Here is a 23,518-nt window from a genome sequence, read left to right as displayed (position 1 = left end):
TGCAGTATGTTTTCAATGCACGTACCACAGTGCTGCCCTGAACTGAGCCTGAGACAGTCAGAGTTGGACTCACCCAGGTGCATCTAAATGTAACCCTCGGTAAGTACTAAGAAAGTTGTCTGAGCTTCCTGGACTCAGCAGGAGAGATGGACACCTCTGAGAGGTGATTCATCTCCTAAGATTGGTGTCTAAGGGAGCTGGAATGAATCACTCTCTGGAGGCACCCATCAAACAGGAGAGGCAATAGTTTGTGTAAGAGATAAATACAAGCAATTTGATATTGAGTTGTGTGTCAGTGTGCTGACTGCTTTTACACTCAAATCTTAGGAGAGCCATGAAACAGCCTGGATTTATTGCTGTGTTTCTTGGAAGTAGAAGCTATAACATAATTATTTAATAATGAGATGCATTTGAGTGTTTTCTGGTGTGTCCTGGGTTTAAACTTTCACAACAACTTCATGTCAAAGCAGCCTCATGGCTTTCATTGGAGCTACTCTTGATTTGCTGCAGTGAAAGTAAAAATGAGTTTAACTCAGAATATCTGTTTCTTTTTGGAAATGTCACTAAATTTTAGCAATGAAAAGATTAATTTTTCAGAGGATTTTTTAATAGAGATTCATAACCTTTTATTTTGGAGTAAAGTCTATAAATTGTGAAATTATTGGAGGCACATCTGATATAATTTATTACAAAGTTTGTAACAGGGGTTTTCTTTAAGGGGATGGTGTGCAGCTTTGAATCAAACGATTTGTGTTTATCTGTTGCTCAGTCAGTGCTGAAGTGGTGGAAAGCTGGTCTGATCCCAGGCCAATGAATCCTGTCATTGGCTTGAGTTGGTGTTAGGTCAAGTACATCTGGGGAAAAGAAAGTCACATAGATCTGTCCCTTTAAATGTGTGTTCAAGGGACTCATTCAGGAGTTGTTATTGAGGTAGTCTAATAGAGACCATTTGTGCAAGCAAAAACTTTTTGCTCCGGAGCTGCAATAAGGGGACAAAGGCTTATAAGTCCCTGAGGGTTGTTCCCTTGGACAGGTATGTGTTGGCTCACCTGAATAAAAGCATCTGATGGTCCATCTTCCTCCTCCTCACAGAGTAGTCTGGGGTGGAAGTACCCCTTGTCATCCACCTCAGAGGCTGGGCCAAAGCTCACTAAAATCAGTTGGTCTTCCCAGGAACTGTATTGGGGGTTGGGTCAGTCCCTGTGATCTGTAGTTATTTTCTACCATGGGTTTGGTTTGACTGGCATGTTCGAAGAAGGGCAACGGAGCTGGGGCAGGGTCTGGAGCACAGGTCTGCTGGGGAGCGGCTGAGGGAACTGGGGGGGTTCAGTCTGGAGAAGAGGAGGCTGAGGGGAGACCTCCTGGCCCTCTGCAACTCCCTGCCAGGAGGGGGCAGAGAGGGGGGATGAGTCTCTTTAACCTTGTAGTAAGCAATAGAACAAGAGGGAATGGCCTCAAGCTGCCCAGGGCAGGGTCAGGCTGGCTCTGAGGAAGTATTTCTTTGCAGAAGGGGCTGTTGGTCGTTGGAATGGGCTGCCCAGGGCAGGGGGGGTGTCCCCATTCCTGGAGGGGTTGAAGAGTCGGGCTGAGCCAGCGCTGAGGGATCTGGTGGAGTTGGGAATGGTCAGTGTGAGGTTCATGGTTGGACTGGATGATCTTCAAGGTCTTTTCCAACCTCAGTGATTCTGTGACACCAGGGTGGAGACATATTTCTGGATGCCTCTGAACTGCCCTCTTCTTCCTCTGCAGCACTCGGACAGCTTCCTTGGCTTTCCCCAGCAGTGCTTAGTCAGAAAGCTGCCTGAGACATTCATGGTATGCAGGGGTCTTAAAATCTTTCACACAACTTCTTTGTGTGTTGCACAGGTAGAGGAGGGAATATTTGTGTGCCTGGTCCTGCCCTTCTCGGGCTTCGTTCGGTGTCCAGATGGGTAAGGAAGGAGCAGTAGGCAGAGGCTCTTTGCATGGGAAAGTTCTGTGCTGAGGAAGAGGATGTTCATACCCTTACTGGAGGTCAGAGTTTTCAAACTCCAGAGTTGTCACAAGTCAGTATGTGATTTTGACACAGCGTTTGTTTTTCAGGGTGAGTGGAGATGCCCTCAACAGAATTTAATCCAAAAAATTCCACTCCAAACAGATGTTTTAAAATTTTGTTTGTAGATCAAGGTAGATTGTTTTGTGTAGAAGTTGTGGAAGTTTTGCTTTCAACATAGTCAAATCATTTTTCATTTGCAGCACTTTCTTCTACATTGCTTAAAACTCAAAATATGTTATGTCACACTCAGTAACGTTAAGATGTATGTAGCCAGTACATTTCAAAATACATACTCCAGCTGCCAGTTCTACTACAGATGTTCTCAAATAAACTATTTTTCCAAGATCTGTTCTGACACCCCCACACTAGTGCTGGTTTATTATTTTTGATGTCAAACCAAGGGAATTCCTTGTCAGTGCTTAAACAGAAGCAGTGATAAATTTGTTTGAGTTATGCTGAAATGAGAAGGGAGAAAAAAAGTCTTCTTGGCTTAAAGTGGGTAAGGAGGCAAAAAAAAACCCAAAACCCAGGGAAAAAGTATTTCCATGCCTTTAACTATACTTTTGATAAAATATAGATGGATGAACAAGTGGAACAAAGATTTGAACAGAAATTCAGAGATTGTGTATTTTGAGGAAGGATCTTGATACGGAGCAAGACAAAGAGGAGCCCTTAAATTCAGTAAAAAGCAAGTAGAAAATTCCTCCAGAGATAGCTGGCTGTTAGGTTCATGCATCAGGGCTCCTGAAAAGGCGATCTGCAAGTTGCTTACAACCAGCAAAGCCTTTCTATGCTTCCTGCAAAGGTCTTTGTTTGTTTTATTTTTTAATGGTTGCAGCTGTTGAACATGGATTCGTATTGTGCTGCAGTCCCCAGTCGGAGGTTTTAGGGCACAGCATTGGATACAGACTGTGCATGTCCTATTCCCTGGTTTGCCCAGAAAGCATCCATCTCAGAGCAGGTTCTTCATTAGAAGAACATGTAGCTGATGAGCAGAAAGATGGATTTACAGACTTGCAAGTGTTTATCAGGTTTGTGTGCAGAAGCCAAGGCATCAAGCATATGGCAATTAATATGAGAACCCCAGTCTCAGTGATCAGCAGCAGCTGTGGGGATCTGGGGAGATGAGAATCAGCCACTGCATGAGTGGATGCCTTTGTGCAACTTATTTAGCATTTCCCATCGTCCTTATCTGCAAACGGTGAATAATCGTGTATATATATATCTACCCATATGACCTGGCTGCAGTCAGCATAAGTGGAAGATCTTTGACTCTTCGATATATGTGTGTTAAATCTCAGTGTTAGCACTACTACTTCTGCTTCTAACAACGACATGGTGCATTTGCATGTACTTTGTGTACAGAGGTCACCATCTTTCCATTCCCAGCACAGCCAGTATGTACCAATGCTACACCTTGTCTTGCTGGGGCCTTTCACAGACCTTGAAGTTTATATGAACAGATGTCAGTGATGCTCTGACTGCAGATTTCGTCTAGCAGATCATATCAGGCATTGGGACAGTAGCATGAAGTAGCTTCCATATTGGCAGTGCAGTCCAAAACATCTTTTGTGTGGCAACCAAAGAAGCTGGGAGCGAATACACGCAGCAGGTGCCAGGACCAGTCACCAGGGTTTTTTCACAACTGATGTGGACCATACACAGATGGTCCTGCCCAATTCTGGTTGTTTTAATTTCATTCTGAATTCCCTAAGTTGCCAGATGTCATAGGGTTAGATGCAGATGCACTCAACTCCTCATTAGCTCTTTATATTTCTTTTGCTCAGAAATGGCTTATGGTATTGCAGTTGGCCGAGTTGGGCACATCTTTTCTCTGTGATTTAGTGGTGCATCCTCAATCTATCTAGTTATTGTCAGATTTTCTTGCTGTTTATATATTGGTTTAGATTGTTGTGCTTCTCTTTGAGATCTTGGTTATAAGTGGAATCAAGATCCATGGCCTTATTGTTCAGCAGTCTGGATCTTAAATCAGGAGAAGTTAGCACCTTGGGACTAGGTCCCACCACCATTACCATCATAAAGCGAAGGAGTGCAGGGCTGGAAGGCGACTTCAGGGATTATCTGTGTCATCCCTCCTCTAAGGCAGACTTGGATACACCTTGACCATCCCTGACAGGTATCTTTGTCATTTGTCTCGGCGCTGAAGTCATTTTTCAGGCACTTAGTTGTCACTGTGGTCAGAACTTTCCCTCTCCCGATGCGTGCTGTGGGATGTGGGGGTGGTCTTTCCCCAGATGTTGGATGGTGTAACAGGGAGAGACCATGGTGCTGTTGTCACAGTGTCTGTTCTGATCTGGAGCTCAGTGCTCAGAGAAGTGGGTGGTGAGAACTTGTGTGGGTGAGATTTGGTACCTTTTTGACTGCCTAACTTGGATTTCCTCCCCTGATAATTAGACTGGAACTGCTCATCTGGAAGGGTAATTAGGTGCAAGGGTGTAGAGTGATACATCCCTTGATCAGGCACTTATGTTAGTTATAGGGTGTGAAAATTATTTACTCCCTCTACTTCTTCTTTGTTCATTTTATTGCAAGGATAGGTGGGCACATGGAAGTTGTTGAGATTTCTAATTGTGAGTGAAGTTGCTGTCTGCTGATTTGAAGTGAATGGCTGTGTACAGACACTGAAAGGGTAATTGGCAGAAATTGCTGATGGATGTCACTGTTAAACTACAACAAGATTATCTGCTTTTTTGCTTTCTGCTCTTGACAATAGTTAATCATAGTGCAAGAGAAATGCTGTACACCATCACTGAGTAATTTGTTTTTCAATAAAATCTGAAAATCTTTTTTCCCCTAGGACAAAAAAAAAAAAAAAAAGTTCTAACCTTCTTATCCCCTTCAGACATAAAAACCTCCAGAACAAGCAAATAGTAAATGAACCAGGTATTACTGTGAACAGACATATGTACATAGCTCTAATACACTGAGACCATTGCAGTGTCTCAGAAGGCTGTGTTTAAATGGAGAACATCATCTCAAGACGTCCAAGACATGATGAAATGATTTTTCTTCACCGAACAAGAGGTGTTTATTCCTCAAACCTGTGTAGCACACTGTCTACGAAGAAACCCTCCCTATCGCTTGTTTGCTTGGTTTTAGTAAATGTAATTACAGCTTTATTACAGTCCCGAGTCAAACTGCTGGTTCTGAGCTCATTAAAACTTGGGGCGAGTTTGCCCATCAACCTTAACTTCTCAGGTCAATTGTTATGTTCACGTATGTCAGTGTATGCCCAGACAGCTTGGCTGGTTGTACTGAGTTGCGGTGCGTTTACACCAGCATAAGGAAGGGCAGGATTTGGTTTGGCTGAAATAAAATAAGTTATGGACATACCTTGCTGTTGGATTGATGATGTTGGATACCCTGCACCCAGTTTTGTGCTAACAGTAGCAAACAATCCAATTACAGCCATGGCTAATCCAACCAAATATTGTTGTAAAATGGATAGAATAAGGTCTCTTCACCTTTACCAATAGCAGTGCAACTCAGTCCCCTTTCCAGTAGGTCCATGTGCATCCGTTATTTCCCCGGCCCCAAAATTCACATCATCTTCTCCTTACTGCATGGCATTAAGACCGGAATTTCATTGCAAAACTCTCCAGCTGTCACGATCGTGAACTGACTGTTATCAACATGAGCATGTGTACAGGCTGCTGGAAACTATAGTCTTGTGATGCGTGAACAAGTCCGTCATCGCCGCGGATGCTCACTCTAACAGGTAACGTTGCAGTGTAAAGGAAATGCTGTCAATTCCTTCACTGGTGCCCAATTTAGCAGGAACGTTGAATTGACGTACTTTCCACATAACACCAGGCTGACTTCTACCTCCATCCATCTGTCAAAACCCAGCAATTGTTTCCACGGCAGAGGTATGAAGCATCATTTTGTCAGTGCAAAACCAATGACTTATTAGGAGCTGAGAATTTGAGGACATGGTAAAATAAGCATATTTTAATACTGAATGAGTAAAAGGTAGATTGTAGATGCCTTGACTGACTTATTGGAAAAGCTGTTCTCTCTCTGCTGACTACAGTGGTAGCCACAGGTGACCACTGCTCTGTAGGGCTTTGGGAACAGATGTTGCTGTCTCTAAATAAATAAGACAGCACTTCATGTTGGTAATCCAGTGTCAGGAATGCACGAATGGCTTTCAAAAGGGAATTCAGTTACCTATAATATTTGAGAGGTTCTAAATTTCCAGCAGGATAGTTGGTTAAAAAAGAAGAGAAAAAGTAAAAATCAATTCTGTGATGACCTGGCCATAAAAAAATTACTTCCAGGGCTGTATTTTTATGTTGCATTGATTATTTTATTGTCAGTCCATTCGATCCATTTTTACGAACAACTTTGAGACCAGAAAAGTTGTACCAAATGAAATGGTATGGGTTTTTTTTTGTATTCCAAGCATCGCTGTCACATGCTAAATAACTTATATACATGATGATAATCTGAAGAGTTGGTTTTGAATCTCCAAACATAATCCCTTCTCTCCAAGCCCCCTGCAAAATAACAAAGTGATTTTCTAGCCAAGGTGAGGATGTATTTTCTCACTGTGTGAGCTGCATGTGGAAACGTATATGAACGAAAAGCCACAAGTCATGTCTCACATCTTTCAGAGGGTTCAGAGGCAAGGGAGCCGTGCATAGATTACAGATGGGTGCTGAAAACGATTATCGGGACAAGGCATATGCTGCTGGTTCCTGGTTTGAACGGACACGTCAGCAGCAGCACATGGTGGTCACCTCCTCCCACAGCTGGGACTCAGAGTGGTGGTCAAGAACATGAAAAGGCATGGACTTCTGTGATATTAATCTTGTGATTTGGTTAGTCACAAGCATAAATCCCTTGCTAAATCGAAATACACTGGCATAAGTATATAATAATTAAAGCAAGACAAGGAGAGACTTTATTAGAAGCATGTGGAAAACCACAGGTTCCCCTTACTGGTTTCCCTTTGGGCTCTGTGTGCAGAGAAATGGCCTTACTTCCTATGCTATAAAGCATCCACATTTGCAGGACAAGGAAAAAGATTTGCTGAAACAGAATAATAAACTAAAAATAATCTTTAAAAATTGGAAAGAGCAGGGGTTTGTGTTTATCCAATAATGAAAAGTCATCCAGATGGATTTGACCCATTAAGATGTGCTTGATGCAATCATGTGTGGTCCTTTCCAGTTTGCCCTTTCCTCCTTTGTCAACCTCAGTGGCTGAGTGTTGCTTTGACACTTGATTATAAGCTCCAGATAATGAAGGAATGCTTCTAGCAGCGCGATCTGGCAGTCTGGCAAGGCTTTTTCCTATTTGTTAGTTTTTTCCCAATCTCTTCCAGTAACATTCCTTTGAAATATCAGATGATGCCTAAAATCTAGATTCATTCTCAGCCTGTGATTCATCTCTGCTAAAGCCATGAACTGTGCTCATGCTCAGCACTGGCTGTGTCAGACTACAGAAACTGGACGAGGCTTTTGTACACAGTGAGTTGCAGATATCTGTGCAAGGTCTTACATTGAGTACTCAGGTTAAAAGCAGGTCAGGTAAAGTAGTTGGGTAAAAAGCCCCATCCAGTGTAAACATCTCTGCTCAGGATGGTTGTCTGAGGTCAGGTTGGACGGGGCTTTGAGCAACCTGATCTAGTTGAAGATGTCCCTGCTCGTTGCAGGGGGGTTTGGACTAGATGACCTTTAAAGGTCCCTTCCAACCCAGATCATTCTATGATTCTCTTTTTCCCTGTATAGTCACAGGGAGAGGCAGACAGTCCCCAGGCACTATTTTTCTTATCCTAAGGTCGACACCTAAAATAAGTCAAATGAATCCAACCTGAGCAGTGTCACTCTTCCTTTGCTGTGGAGGAGGTGTATTATGGTATCTTCTTAGTACATAGTTGCTTCTCTGTTTGCATGTGGCAGGTTGTGGCAGAATCCTGCTGTTGTCCTTGCTGGAGAGGGCGTGATCTCACTGCCTAAGACCATGAGGTCTCTATAAGCATGTGGGATTTAAGAAGATGTATGGAACTTCAATGGAAAATGCTGCTCTTGATCCCTCTAAATTTGGAGGGTCTTAGTGCATCTCTGCTTGATAGTTAATAATTGCTGTGCGAGACAGAGAACTGGAGTTACATGAGTTTGCCTTCCGTTCTTCTCACAGGGGGTCACACTGCACATGTGCAAGACTTCATTGCTGTGCTGTATAAATGGTGATTTGTTGTTCTTGCTGCTGGTACCAGGTTTGGATAAGTTAGCCCAGCATATATCTATTCACCTTCCCTGTCAAAGTATATCCTTAAAATATGTTCAGATTCAGTAGCGTTAGATGGCCCAGGCTTTCTAGCTGTAACAATGAAATATTGATAAATTGCTGTGCTATCTGATTGCTTTCAAGTATAAGGGAAGATTTCAGTAAATCAAGCAGTGACTTTCAATTAAATGCAATCTCTTGAATTGCAGTTTCGGTCTCAACTACTGAGTTTCTCAATGTACAGGAAAAGATTGATGCTGCTTTGTTGTACTAAATAGAAATAACTCTGAACTCTTTTTGCATGTGAGGAAAAACAGATTTCCTTGAAATTTTAGTTGTGGATCATCTGCTAGACTTCTACCGAGTGTAATGTGAATCTTGATCTTGTTCTAAATCGTATCTGAATTGAGATGTAGCATGTGTCTTTCAACTTAATGAAATCTCTTTAAATGATGCTTATCAAAGTGAGTAGTGATTTGGGTCAAGGAACCTCAGTGGCTGCTTACCTGAGGACAGGCAGTCAGCAATCGCTTTCTGAAAATTAAATTTATTTAAGTTGAGGACCTGAGAAATTGTAAAGTTTTTTGAATATTTATCCCAAAAAGTACTGATTGTCTTAACCTCATGGAGGCTGGAACTAACTTTCAGCTGTCACATAAAGGTGTTATGCTCTTGTAGTGGGGTGTGTGGCCGAGGACTGCTGTTTCTAATGTACCTTTCCACCTCAGAATGACTTGTAAAACATTTACAAAGTCTTATGAAGTAGGTCATGTTATCCTTGTTTGACAAGTGGGAGAAATAACGCTTGGAATTATGAAACGAGTGGAACAAAGTCATGGAGGGAATTGTGCGGCTGTTAGATCTTTATTTTCTCCACTAAAAAGCAAATATATGAAGGTGAGTGCTTTTTTAAGAGTCTGAAAATGTCCAGTAGGCTCTAAAAAGCTCTGTAAGAGTAATGCTTACCAAAAAATGGGGAGACAAAACCATGCTTAGACATCATACAGGTCTTAATTTTCCAAAGTCAACTTCTGTAGGACTGAGTTTCATAGACTCTGGGTTGTGTGCTGCATTGATCAAATGTGTAGGACTATGTGGCAAGGTGGAACGTAGACTTGAGTGTCCCTCTTGGGTCAGAGTTCCCTCAATCTGGACAAATGAGAAACAGAGGAGCATCTATGAGAAAGATCTTAGCTGCTGGTTCATCACTTGTTTACTTGGTGGATAAAAAAACAACCTGGGAGGCTTTAAATAGGCTGAGAGAAGAATTTACTGTACAGTATGTTCTATACATCTCTTCCTTTGCGATCTTTGTAGTTAGACCTGGTCAATCAAACATAGCTTTAAGTTCACTGAAGGTTATATGAACCCTAGCTTCCTCTGGCAAGAGAGCGTTGACTTGATTCATGCAGTTTCTTGAATCCTGGATACAGCCCTTGCTTCGGAATATACTTTTATCTTGTTGTTTGGCATGAAGTTACTTGCATGAGGTGTAGTGAAATGGCTCATGTTGCAACAAAGAATGTTGTCCTCCGAGATGTCTGCCATATTTGTTGCACATTTGGCACCTTAGACATGGGGTTTGTGTCTGGTTTTGTATTCTTTTCAATGTGAAATAGGTGTGATTATCCTATTAAATCCTTCCAAGTCCTGGCAAGGTCAGTCGCTGCTCTGGGTATATGTATTCCATAAGTTTAGGCAAGATGGTCACCAGTTGAAATAGCAGCTGCAAAATAAACAGTGGGTGATCTTAACTGACCATGAACACACCAAAATGGCCTGTCATCTTGACTTTCTGACTGAGGAGTCTCTTGTGCTGCTCATGTGTTGACCTCTTACACAGGCACCTTCAGCAAATTTGGGAGTAAATGCAAGATCACCAGGCACACTCTGCCAGATTCCAGCACTGCACTCTTTTCTGTTGTTTTCTAGTTCTTCATCCAGTCCTTCAAGCTCTTACTCATAAAATGCTGTGCCCTACTCAGTGGAAAATTTTTCATCTGGTACCACTGGTATTTCTGGGACCTGGGTCTTCTCTGCTGCCTTGTGCCTCTATACAGCCTCCATGTGAAATGCAGCATCTTGCTGTTGTCTGCACCTAGTAGAAGAAGAAAGAAAAAGCAACTTCTCTGAAGATGTGGACATTCTGATTTGGTGCACGTAAAGGCTTAAAAACTGGCATCTTCAATGGTTTAGCAGAAGTCTTCATCCAAAAGACTTGTCAGCAACTGTGGCTTCATTCCATACAAGAGCCCCAAGGACCAGTCTGGAGGATGGAAGGAGGTAGTTCTCCTCTGGAGAGGCTCTCAGCACTGACCCTGGAGGCAGTGGTTCCTCGCTCTCCTTTCCACCCTAAGGGAGAACGGTGACCTCTCCTTTTACCTGAGTCAGTGTCAGTGCTGAGGAAGGGGCCCACGTGAGTACAAATTCCTTTGCCTGTTCAGATCTTATGGATGGAGCCGTGGGGCTGAGAATATGCTGCAGCACAGGGCTCTCGTTTCTTCAGGGGAAAGACTGGTTTCCATACCGCACTTTTTTTTCTATAAGGGGGGAGAGAGTTAAGTATTTATTTACTTATTTACTTTATTCTGACCAGAGCTGAAACCTTGATTTTTGCAGTGTGCTTCCTTTCTCCCGCTGAATCGTTTGTATGCATTTCACTGACAGAGTGTTTGAAAGCCCCGCTTTCCTCCAGGGAGTTTACAGCCAAACTGATGCAAACTCTTTCTTCTCAGGTGCCTCACGATCATCTGTCATCCAATGCAAGCCAGGAGGCAACTGCCCCAGCAGACACAGAGGCATGACTAGGCAGCTCTCCCCTCTAACTGTTGCTGAAGATTCTGCTGCTCCCATTCTTGAGCTGCAGAATCGAAGTCCCTCGGGAATCTGTCGGCACAGCAGAGTCGAGAGGCAGAGCAGATCAGGTAGGCACAACAGCCGCATGGCCGGCGTCACCGCGTGCCTGCGAAAGGCCTCTTACGTCTGTCTTTTGAAAGATGGGGCAGAGTCCGAGCGTGTTGACGTTGGTTTACGGTGCTGCGAACAGCAAAGCCACATGAAAGTCCTTCCTTTGTACCTGTGTGCAAACTGGGGTTAGGCGGGAAGGAAGAAAGGATGGGAGGAAAAGGCCTGGGCCTCGGTACATGTAATGTGTTAGATATCTGAGAAATCATAAGGCCAGTAGGCACCGAAGATCTTGAAAGGATGATTAACGTTAGCACACAAGTTAGTTTTTACAGACTGATTATGTTTCCTCAGCTTCAGCCTGGCCAGAGACTGGGACCCTTAAGAGCCAGCCATATTCCTTCTCAAAGACAATGACAGTCTCAGCTCATACCATGGACGGTCTGATGAAGAGGAAGAGAAGGAGCAACAGGTGGAAGGATATCTAGGGAAGACCATCACAGTTCAGATCATCGATCAGCTACACGTCAGGGCGGTTCCATCAGGAATGTGTCACCCAACTTTACTGCAGAAGTTTAGCTCAAATGAACCTGTAGGTAGGGTGCACACTGGCTTCTTCACCATAACGTCCATCCATCACCAACAGGGATGGGATGGGAGCAATTACAGTATGCAGCCACAGGCCCTTGAGTCTGCTGAATTGTACTGTTGAGGAGGAGAGAGACATTAAATGACTGAGATAATTTAACTGTCCAAGTTCTTTGGAAGACTTTGTAGATACTATGAGCAAAAAAATCTCCCTTGCACACTGGAATTGTGAGAGATGAACCTTCCTCTTGTCACTTCACCACCGATGGCAGCAAGAGTCAGCCATTTTCTTCTTGTGTTGGAAAATGGAGGGATCTTGTACTCCAGGAGTACTCTCTTGATGGAAACCCTCAGAAAAATATTGAAGGTGATTATTGCTGCAAGGAGTGGATGTTACAGCATCTTGCAGTAAAGATCATATCTAAGATACCAGAAAACCGATCTATTCTCACATTTGCAGATATCAGGCTGAAATAACTCTGTGCATGCTGGCATGAGAGTACATCCAAAATCAGAATCCATCTTCTCTAAGAAAGGACTTTAGGCCACTTGAGAAAAGAGTAGTGCCTTGACATCATTCTCTTCTAAACATTTATTTTACATTTATCAATTTCCCTTTTTATCCTGATCTTCCCTTCTTCATCAGTGAGGTCTAAGTAGGACTGACCTGACAGGTAGGTAAACAAAGAATACTATTTTCTAAGATGTAGTTGCCAAATAGTCAAAAGAGTTCAGAAGAAAAGCTGGTTTTCTTCACCTCACTCTTCTGAAAAATGAAAGCAAAAGGCTCATCTGTTACCATCTTTTCACAGAGACATCACAAGCAAGAATTATGTTACAGACAAATGAACTGTGCAGGGGTATTTCTGCTAGCTGCCTTTCAACACAGTTTGCCATTGACCAATGTCATCTCCATGTGTCACCTGCAGTTTCATCTGCATTCTTTCTCTGTCATTTCATCCTTGATGAGTTCTCAGATTGTTCCCGCGCTCTTGACTGGTTAAGCCTGTTGGCTTGTTTCAGACCGAACTAAATGCAGACACCAAGCATTTCTACTACCTTGCTAATAGTAAAATGCTATCTACCAACCACTTTGGCTGATCAGTTTGTTTCCTCCTCATTAGCACATCATTCGGTATCTGAACACAAGTGCTGCTTTCTAGCTTACTCCAGCCCCCAGCTTCATGACTTGGAAATCCTTAAACCTATTTAGTATGAATTGTGTGCCTGCTTGCCATGCGTCTTTTGAGTTCAAGCTCTGTAATTATTTTTGAAGATATTTCTTATCTTGGCCGTTTGATTCTTTGCCAAGATTTGGGTGTGCACATCCTATGGATTTTGAAAGCAACTCTCAAGCTACTATGTCACTTTGGCTGGGGATCCATCTCAATTTCACTGAAATTAAATGCAAATATCTAGTCTAGGGAGAGATAAGCACCTCCAGTGGGCTTAGATATATATGAGGATGAAATCAACTACCTCTCACCATGCCTGTCCATTATCATTAAATATAAAGGGGCCTTAGGCAACGTGTTTAGTCTGAATACACAATTATTTTCTAACTACATTATGTGGGATGAATCCTACCAATTAAGCACTTAAAAAAACTCCCCACTGCACATTTAATCAAGCTAAGACTTACATAGGTCTTTAAAGCCAAGGTAGGACTTGGAACAAGTGTATATTTCTGTGCCTTTCCCTGACATTCAAAGCTAAGACTGTAAAATCCAAGTCAAATGCTAATGGTAGTGTCATGCATAGAAACAGCAATTACATAGTTATTTGATAATTGAAAAATAGAAAGCGTGGGTAAAGGTGCTTTATCATTGTATGGTTATTTTAACTGTTAGCTGAAGAAGGACTAATTGCATGGTAGTTTTGCTTAGCAGGAAAACCTGAAAGTAGATGTTACATAATATATTCTTTTTAAGCTATTCTAACTTGCAAATAAACTGTAATTTACCTTTTAATAGAAGATGCCAGTTATTATTAGTACCATAAAAATACCTATTTTCTCTCAGCAGCCAAAGAGAATGCTAAATGATGCTTGCCTTTTCAGACCTGTGTCTGATTATCCTCTGCACGGTTTTAATAAACCTGTAATTTTATTTAAATTCTTGATTCACCACTAAACAATGGAGCCACTGAATACTGATTATTTTTAGGAAAATAATACACCATTCAAATACAATTACAAAAAGCTCCATGTTCTGGTTAGGAAAATTCTTGATTGCAAATGCACTCCCTGCTATGATGAATCGTTTTTTAGATGTAATGTTGGTCTAATGTAATAACTTGGAACCCTAGTTTGACTTTTCTTTATGGCTGTAGCAGAAACAGTGATATAAAAGGAAAGTAAACCTGAGTCTGAAAGGTACCTTTTCCTCATTTAAGTTGAATGTAGGACAGTGTACACTCTCACTACAGTGGATCTATAGCGCCTCTTAACATCAACAATTATATTGTTTCTTAAATCACATCATGTGTTGATGTGACTGATGACTGATAGTCACAGTTAAGAATAGCAGCAGGTCATTATTTTTGGAAGGAACTCCTGTTTCTTCTCTCAGACTGATGTGATACAGTCTAATGGGGTAAATGGTTGGAGCTCGATGCTGCCACAAGAGCTCATGGGGCAACAGTGTTAGTGCTCCTCAGTATCCAGCACAGTTCAATCTGTTTTTTTTTCAGCTGGGATCTGTGCAATCAAAATAGAGTTCATGGTTTGCATCTCTGGAAGATGTGTCTGGAGAGCAAGGCACCAGTCAGTAAGATTAAGTTCTCTACACTTCTGGTAGGAAATCTGCAGTGTTCTGCAGATAAGATCTGAAAAGTACCGTACTAAAATGGGAAATGACAGCTTTCTGCTCCTCCTTGTTTATGTGTAGAGGTTTATTTCTAGGGATGCCAAACTTCAGTTTCGTCTAGTTCCCTTTTTTAACTTCAAAACCATAAATACACTAACTTAACTGAAAAAAAGCCTTTCTCTGCTTGGCTATATAAAACCACCAAACTGTTTCTTTTTCCCCTCCCAGCTTGCAAATAAAATGGGATTCTTGAGTTAAATTCTCAAATAATAAGAACTGGTTCCTGACTTCAGATACAGAGGCTCAAGGTAGCTTTTATGTTGTACACATGCACTGTAATTGACTTTATAATGTCATTGGTTCCAGGAGATGTAGCTCTATTCTAGAGGTTTGGCTGACAGAAGGAAAGCAGGGCTGATAAAGTGAATAGTGGCAACAGCTTAACCGTAATGCTGTTACCTCCGGCCTCAGTATTGTGTTTGTATTTTGTTCCTATCCCCTTGAAATGCAGAGACAGTATTACTGAAGTATTTTTGTGCAGGATTTCAGTGTTTGTGGGACATAGAAGAATTATAGGGAGAAGGCAATGGGTGATTTGTGTCTGGATCAGAAGGGGAGATTTCACCAAGAATTGTTTTGAATGCATTCATTATGTGTGCAACTCTTCTCTTTTTCTATTTTTTTTCTTCAGGAGAAGAAGGAACACAAACGCATACAGAGAACAGCAGCCAAGAAGCTGAAGGACAGACACGATGCCAGTCTTGCACATCCACATTTCTCAAGCTTATCTGGAGATTTCTGATCATTTTGTCCGTCTCTTCCTCCTGGGTTGGGACCACGCAGTTTGTCAAAATCACTTATGAGACCTTTGACTGTCCTTTTTTCATGACTTGGTTCTCAACAAATTGGAACATTATGGTTTTTCCCATTTATTATTCTGGGCACCTTGCAACCACGCAGGAAAAGCAGTCTCCAATCAAAAAATTCAGGTAGGCTTTATCGTGGCAATATCCCTTTAAACAACCTGATTTCTGCGGACTGAGATCACTGCTCTTCTCAGTTTGACCCATGGTGTCAGAAGGCAGAATAAAGGTCATGCTGCAGAAAATTTCATTCATAAATCACTTACAGAAGGGTAACAGATGAGTGATATATGCTTGAATAAAAGAATAATTGATTGTTAGAGTTGTTTACTGAGTTTAAAAGGTCAGTAATCTGTTTATAAGCTTGCTATTATCTAATATCTCTATATTTTGTGTTCTTGCCTCGATCAGGCCATCAATTAATCTGTTCTGGTCCATTTATGATAGAACAATAGTGTAAAGTGCCACCAAAACAACTCATAGTTGAGAAGAAAGATGTTCAAAACTGAGGAGATGGTTTCCATGTGGAAAACCATGGCTTCTCCTCTCCACTCAGCAAGTACAGCAGGATGAAAACTGCCCATTCCTCCTCCTGTTGGATCATAGCATGGAGGAAGAGCATCCTAGTAGCCTTCTCTGCTCTCTTTTGTATGGGGTAGGAATTAAAAGAGGTTGCAGACTCTTGGTTTTCCTCCCCCTGTACCTCTGAGGTGTAAGTTGGCATAGCTGAGTGGCTGTCATCCTGAGGGAATGATGTGAAGGCTTTGTCTCATCTTCCATCAGGCTCCACATGGAAATACCTCTTCCTCTGTGTGGCAAGAGCCAGGGAAAGACATGCCTCTGACTCCAGCCATGCCTTACACCACATGGCTGCATGCTGTAATTGAACTCAACCTCAAGTGCAAAGGAGTCCATAGTACTAACTATAACATTAGTCTGCAGGGATGGAAGTTTATAAATCCCTCTTCAGTAGCCACTGTGAAATCCTAGAAATAAAAGGTTAGAGGGAAGCCCAGAGATCATCTGCTCCAACCACCAGCACTACAGCAGGACCAAGCTGGCTTAGATTCACGCTCGCCAGTTTGTAAGAAAACTGTATCTAACCTGTCCTCGGGACTTGGAAGTACCGCCATGTTCTGGGACACTTCATTTCACAGTTCCTCCTCCAATTCCATTATTCTACCGATCTGACGGTGATGTGGAAACTGCTTTAAAGGATGGAACTAAATTCGGCTTGCCAAGAGATAACACACCTTGCCCTTGAAGGGAAGAAATTCACAGGATAATTTTGAGCTGGTACCCAATTGTGTTACTCCAGTGCAGACTTGCTTTGCAAACAGTGCTATTGACTTCAGGAGAATTGTCTGTTCTGCAAGGAATTAACCAGCATGTGGCCCACACCTTGCTCCTGCTGACAGAGGTTTCAGCACAGCTGTCATTGAGCACACAGGGAATTCAATTTGTGACTGTCAGGCTGGAGTGTGGCAGGACCAAATTCTTCCCTCGGCTGCTTTTGCCAGGATCTGGGATGTAGTTTGGCCCTAAATTATAATTTCTGTCAAATCAGTGTGACTGAAATTGAACAGTTGCACTTAATTAACCGCTTCTCTGAAAACCCCAGTGCTCTGTGCGTTAATGATGCCTTCATTCAGATTCTTGCTGGAGTATTTGTGAGAACATTAACAGTGTCAGCTTGGCTTCTGGTTACGGGGCAAAGTAATAACAAATGCACAGCAGATAAGGAAGAAGGTGAGAGTAAATATCCCTGCTGATAGATCCTCTGCAGTTAGTTGGTTGATTATATATATATCCATCAGAGCAAACTTTTGGGCAAAACATTTGTGGCAGTGCATAATATAAGTATGCTTAAATAATTGATACATTTCCCAAGCTGATAGGAGTTCAGCTTTTAAAGTTGAGGACACACGCTTACATGCCCTGAGGAGTTTCTGCACACACAGAGATGTGAAGTAGTTTTGTGAATATGTGGAAACAGAAGACCAGTGTTAGAGCTGATGGGCCGATGGAAAAGCATGTTGCCAGGGTGTTTCCTACTCCAGATATTTCAGGAGCTCACATCCCAGGGAGGAGGGAGGTAGCTGCTGGCAAATACTGACTTTTTGATAGGGACCAGCTACTTGGTCTGTGCCGTGTTATAACTTGACAAGCCAAATTCTTTTAGTTTGGGTATAGGAATGGACATCTCTTGAGGACATCTCTTGAGAATGAGTGCTTGATTTTCTGATGATTTAATTGTAAAGCATCGTTTGTAGTTTCTAGATTCAGAGAGTTACAGATTTAGTTCAGAAAAGGTCTTTGGATGTCATTTAACCCAGCCTCCTACCCAGAACAGGATTATTTTCAACACTAGATCAATTGTTTTTATAATTGCTTTGTTTATGTTCTTGATATTGTTCCTGTTACAAGGCGGTTTACTACATTTTGTAAGATTCCTTGTTGCTTGATTTGCTGGTTTTCTTTCAGTGGAGTAGCTAATTCTTGTCAATAAAGCCCAAGCTGTAGCAATTCCAGGCCTGCCTCAGAGTCCAGAGGTGATTTGTCTTTGTGTTTCTGGAGGATGTAGTTACTCACTAGGAGCTTTAAAGACATATGACATTTGGTCCAGCCGATATTCCCGGTGGATCAGAACAAACAGTGCCTATGATATCTTGGCAGAGATATAGTGATCACGGGAGTGACTTGCAGAGTGCTGCCCCAGGCTGGCAAAGCTGTATAGAGCCACTGTTTTTTTAATAAATCCCACTTGGAAGGATAGAAGTTTCAATCTTCAACTTTAGATTGGCTTTCTGAAAGGTTTATAATCTTTGAGATTGTAAATTGTGTATTTCTTACTTTTCACGCTTTACCTTAGAGATTAAATTTTGTGGTCTTAGAAACTAACTCACGGTTATTACCTTGCTGCTGCATTTCAGTAAAATATCTTGGTTGTCTTGAGGCAGAAGACACTTGGCATCCCCTCAGTATCGTAGATAAAAGGTATGTCCACATAAAGAGCTTGAAACTCCTTGCGTTAGTGGTGAATAAAATGATCTGCAGCTCAGTAAGCTCAGCAATAACCCTGCCAGTATTTACCACAGCAGAAAACACTCCACAGGCTTGACGTAGGATCCTAATAGTTACGATTTGGAATAGGTGGATGATATTTTCAAGGTGAATAAATTTTGCCTCCCCATCCGCCATAGTGGCTTCTCAAGGACAAACATGGTGACATTCAGCAGCTTTCTACCAAAATATATCCACAGCATAATAGCTGAGGTTAGTCTTTCAGGCGCTGTGCAGCCTTGGGGCACTGGCTACAAAGAGTGTTGGTAGGTGCAGGTTTAATAAGTACAAACAGTTGGAAGAGTTGGTTTTCTAGCAAAAGGATAACAAGATGTGAGCGTCACTTGAAGTAAAAACTGAGCCACAAGTAGTTGGCATTTGCTGTCATCTGTCATCTGCAAGTTTGACACCTGCACTTCTCTCCATCTATGTTGCAGCAGTAGCTCAGTCCAGCTTCGTCAGCCACTTATGGAATATCACTGCAAATCTACATCTTCACTGCAAAGGGCTTTTCAGAGGAGGGATGAGGATCTCTGTTGCCTGAAGCTGCTCCAAAGCCAAATAGCTCAACAGTAGGGGGAAGAGCAGCAGCACAAACCCAGGGCTTCCCTTGGACCATTCCTGTTGGGAGACAGCATTCCCATGGTGCTGCCCCCCGAGCCAGACACTGTTTATGTGAGAGATTCACACACTGTTCCCTTTCCTTTTGCTCCCACTCGTGAGCAGACAAATACAGGCTCTTTCTTAATATTCAGACTCGGTCAGACCCGAAAAACAATTCACCAGTTGCTTAACCACCATTACTCTGTTTGATGTCTGTCTCCTGAAATGGAGATGGAAGATATTTTATTGGAGCAGATGCCATCATTTACATAGAAGGACCAAATGACATAGTAACAACTTATGGTCACAAAAGGTCCTGCGGTGCTACCATAATGTCACTGGTGGCCTTGCCAAGTTTTATTCTGGGTGATGTAATTACACTTGCTGTATTCACGTTACCCCAGGTAGCATCTGGTAGATCTTGGGTGTTTTTGTAAGCTGTTTTAAAACCAGCTGCTGTGTTACACTCCAGAGGCTGCTGTGCGTCAGGGGTGAATAAACCCATTCTTCTGCAGGGGCTGGCATCAGAATAACTAAGAGGCGATGCAAGCTATTTAGTGGGTGCCAGAGGCAAAGCTACATGACTGCCTGAGGTGCTGTAATTCCTGAGAGCATGGCATGCTGCCCAGAGCTGAGGGCTGAGGGCTACCTGCAAATAAAAAGAGCTATTTATGTTAGAGGGCAGGTTTTAAATAGACTTCTTGTGCATTTGGAAATAGTTTGTGTCATAGTTTCAGGGTCAGCTGCTCTTAGATATGTCTCTGCCTTTAAGTCAACAGCCTACAGATATTATTGGCATGGGGAGGGATCCATGGAGCCCTCTCTCTTGGGTCCAGGGTTTTAATCACTGTCATGTCTGATGACTCCTCCAAGTTTAATTTTAGTTGTATGCCAAAGAGGCTGAGTTAACCACTGAGCAACCAGTCTTCATAAAGCCCAAGGCAATCTGCTGTGGCCATGACTGGGAAAATAAACTATTCTTCCTTTCTCCTCATTCGCTGAGCTGTATTCATGGAGTTCTCCTAGGCACAGAGGTGAACTCATCAAGTCTTGCTCAGCACAACCCTATCACAAGTCTTTTGTTTATTTTTAATTGAGAAGTGAGGAACCACTGGCCCCTGTTTTGTCTGGTCATTGTACACTGCTGTGTGTGTTGGAGGCTCTTCCATCTGCTTTAACAGCCCATTGCCTGGGGCGTGTGAAGCATTTCCAGATTTCTTTTCCTAACTGTGAATCTCTGCTCATCCCTCCCACTGTTTCTGGGAACTCAGAGGTAAGTGACATTTGTGAAGTTGCCACAACCGCCTCTCCCAAACAGTTGACCAGCCTACAGAGTCCAACCCAGAATAAAATAATAAGCACGGAGTCTTCCTCCTTCTGAGGATTCACGGTCAGGGAACTTTGGACTCCATCCTCCTGACTCTGCTCTGAGCTTGTCTGTGTGCAGACATCCCAGAGGTCAGCAGGATGACAAAACCTGACCCGCTCTGGCATCTCCTGCAGCATTTTTGGCTTTGGAAGCCACCCATGCTCCAGGTGGATGGAGGAGCAGAAGTGCCAGGCTTATTCCCAGCATCTCCCTGGCAGTGGGGGCCACAATGGATGACAGGGGTGTAATTTCCCGTGGCACATTTGTAGAAGAGCTTTTCCTGCTGCCTTGCAGACTCCACCAGAGTGATGTGCTTGGATGGTTTTGCTGTTGCCTTTGTACGCTGTCAGCATAGCACTGGGGTACTTAACTGTGCCCTGCATTACTGTCAGCAGCCCAAGCACCTTTCTTGTTTTAACACAGCACAAGCTTGTTTCCTCTAAGATAGATCCTGACAGCTTCTGAGACAGGTTGGATTTACAACTGTGTAACAATCCAATTGTGCATCAGAACCAATGGCAGAATTCCCACTGGGTTGGAGAGCACAGGCTCCGTACAGGTCTGCAGTTCACGATGCAGATCTGTTCCTGCCAGGAGACAGGGCACCCTGGCTCTGGTGTCATGTAGTGGTGACACAGCCATGGTGCCTTCGGGTCAGAGGCCACCTGTTTTGGAGCAAGATGTAGTCTGAGCTCAGAATCACCTTCTGCATCCACCTGAGTCTCAAGGGGAGAAAAACATCTTCTAAACCTCAACTGCTGTATCTGCATATCAACAAATATTCAAGTCTGTGCTACCAGTGATTCCATTCTCACATAAGGAACCTCATCACCTTGAATTCCTGTTTAAATCAGTGATACAAAAGCCTACGGTCAAACATAAGCTTTAATTTATTTGCTTCACTGAGTATTTGCTTTGCATCTCAGATAAGTGATACACACCACTAGGTATTCTCTTTTTACGCATAACGTTTCTGTTCTGATCTTTGGAGAACAGGCTGACTTCTGAGAATGTCCAGGTCAACTTAGAATGAAGGAGATAATTAGCAGATCTGTCTGCCTGAGTGTTGGCTTGTTGGACACCTTTGCACAGAGTCTGAGAAATAAATTTTTTATTACCAGAAATAACTGCTTTGTACCCCAGGTCATTTTAGTGGCAGCAGGGAATGAATGGTTATTAAGTGGAATCATGGAATCATAGAATTATTTAGGTTAAGACATAGCTGATCTCATGTACTACATAGATGTTACTATTCTACTTTCCTCAAAATGAGAGCAGTAGTTTCCATTCCTAATAGGAAAAAACTGATTTTTTTTTTATTTTTTTTTAACAGCAGAATTTCTCAGAATTACTAAAAATGGTTTGGGAGACATGAAAACAATTCTGTCTTTAAAGGCAAAGCAAAATCAGCATAATTATTACACCACCACCCCACTAATACCAAGTGGTTTTGACTTCACATTGCAGTCCAATCTTTGAAGTTACTAATTAGTTCTGCATAATTAGTGTTTTACCAATCTTCCAAACAGCCATATTTGGATGTGAATACGTCGGAGTCCCGAGGCCTCCTGGCATTTAGATTAGTCCCTTAATGTTGCTTCTTAAGGATGTGTTACAGATTGATGGTACCCCGGTTCATTCCACGGGTGTTTTGGTTGTATGAAGCGTTCGCTAGTGGGACCTCTCGTGTTTTAAACAGACATGTCAGCCTGCCACGTCAAGAAATGAAGCGTACTGGGAATATCTTGAGGAATACCTTGAACTGAGAGTGCAGACAGTGGAGTTGCTAAAAACTGTCCCTCCCACTTTGGGGAAGGTAGAGGTATCTCAGGAGGGGTGCACTGATGTGCCTGTAATCAAGCTGCATGCTTGAGTACTCGGTCTCCCCTTAGCCCATGCAGGTACCACTTTGCACAGGAGTTCTGTCCCCCAAAGCAGTGTCTTTGGAGCTGACCCTTCCCTTTTGGGAAATCCTAAGAAGCAAACAACTCCCTTAAGTTATGTGTGACACAGTGTTTGAGAAGCTACAGATTTTGTTTGCAATTTAATCCACACGAAAATGTCTCTAAGCAAGCACAACTTTTCACTGTATGATAAAATAAAGCTATTAAATACCTTTCCCTCCCCTTTCCTTCCTTTTCTTACACTTTTGTTTGACTGGCTCAGTCCCACTGGCTGGTGGCTCTCTTTCCCACCGTGGTGATGTGTCTGGCAGTAATTCTGAGTATCTTTAGGCAATTCTTAAAGCTTACTTGGCCATACGTGAGAATATATTTCAATAAGAATAAAAACAGGTTTTTGAGCGAAGCAAGAAAAACTTGTCAAGAGAAAAAATGGTGGTTATAATCCCAGTGTTCATGGCCTCGAAGGCAGAGTCTGAGAACTGTCGGTGCATTACAGATAACCTTCATTTCTCTGTGTGAGTCCCTGGGATTATTGTTGCGTGGTGTGTGATTATTCCAGGTAAGTTACTACTTTTCTATTTGCAAAATTGCTGTTTTAACAAGATTGCAGGTTATTTTCTCTATGTGAATTAAGCAATAGATTCTTGCGGGTGTGCGGAGTAGTTAGGAAAAGCACTTAATTGAATGTGGTAAAAGTCTAATGAATGTTTGTTGTGTTGGTGTGAATGCTAAGGAAAATCCTAGCTGAGATTTAAACTCTCTTCTTTTCATAGGGAATCGAGTCGGATTTTTGGTGAAGATGGTCTGACGCTGAAACTCTTTCTTAAAAGGACTGCTCCCTTTTCTATTCTCTGGACTTTGACTAACTACCTGTATTTACTGGCTTTAAAGAAGCTGACAGCCACAGACGTCTCTGCCCTATTCTGTTGTAACAAAGCTTTTGTCTTCTTGCTTTCTTGGATTGTTCTGAAAGACAGGTTCATGGGAGCAAGGGTAATGACATGCCTGATTTTCAACTCTCTTGTTTTCGTAATTGCCTTTAAATCCACAAGCTATTGTGCTGCTGTAGTACTGCTGCATTATGGTGTGTATATATACTGTCTCTTATAAATCCTGATTGAGCTGTC

The 23,518-nt window shown here is 42.4% G+C and overlaps 1 protein-coding gene across 1 annotated transcript in view; it reads left to right on the top strand.

Annotated features, from left to right (window-relative positions):
• The window catches only part of SLC35F4 (solute carrier family 35 member F4), a 126,973-nt gene that overhangs the window by 92,456 nt on the left and 10,999 nt on the right, over positions 1 to 23,518 (top strand). Inside the window, exons 2-4 of the mRNA XM_026850009.1 lie at positions 11,026 to 11,214; positions 15,281 to 15,578; positions 23,165 to 23,384. Coding sequence (XP_026705810.1) covers positions 11,091 to 11,214; positions 15,281 to 15,578; positions 23,165 to 23,384 — 642 coding nt within the window. The 5' untranslated portion in view covers positions 11,026 to 11,090. The remainder of the gene's footprint in view (positions 1 to 11,025; positions 11,215 to 15,280; positions 15,579 to 23,164; positions 23,385 to 23,518) is intronic.

Source organism: Athene cunicularia (genome assembly GCF_003259725.1).
Source record: "Athene cunicularia isolate RWA chromosome 5 unlocalized genomic scaffold, athCun1 chr5_part1, whole genome shotgun sequence".
Classification (NCBI taxonomy): domain Eukaryota; kingdom Metazoa; phylum Chordata; class Aves; order Strigiformes; family Strigidae; genus Athene; species Athene cunicularia.
Note: the sequence above shows the minus strand (reverse complement) of the source record. Positions and strands in the feature narration are given on the sequence as shown.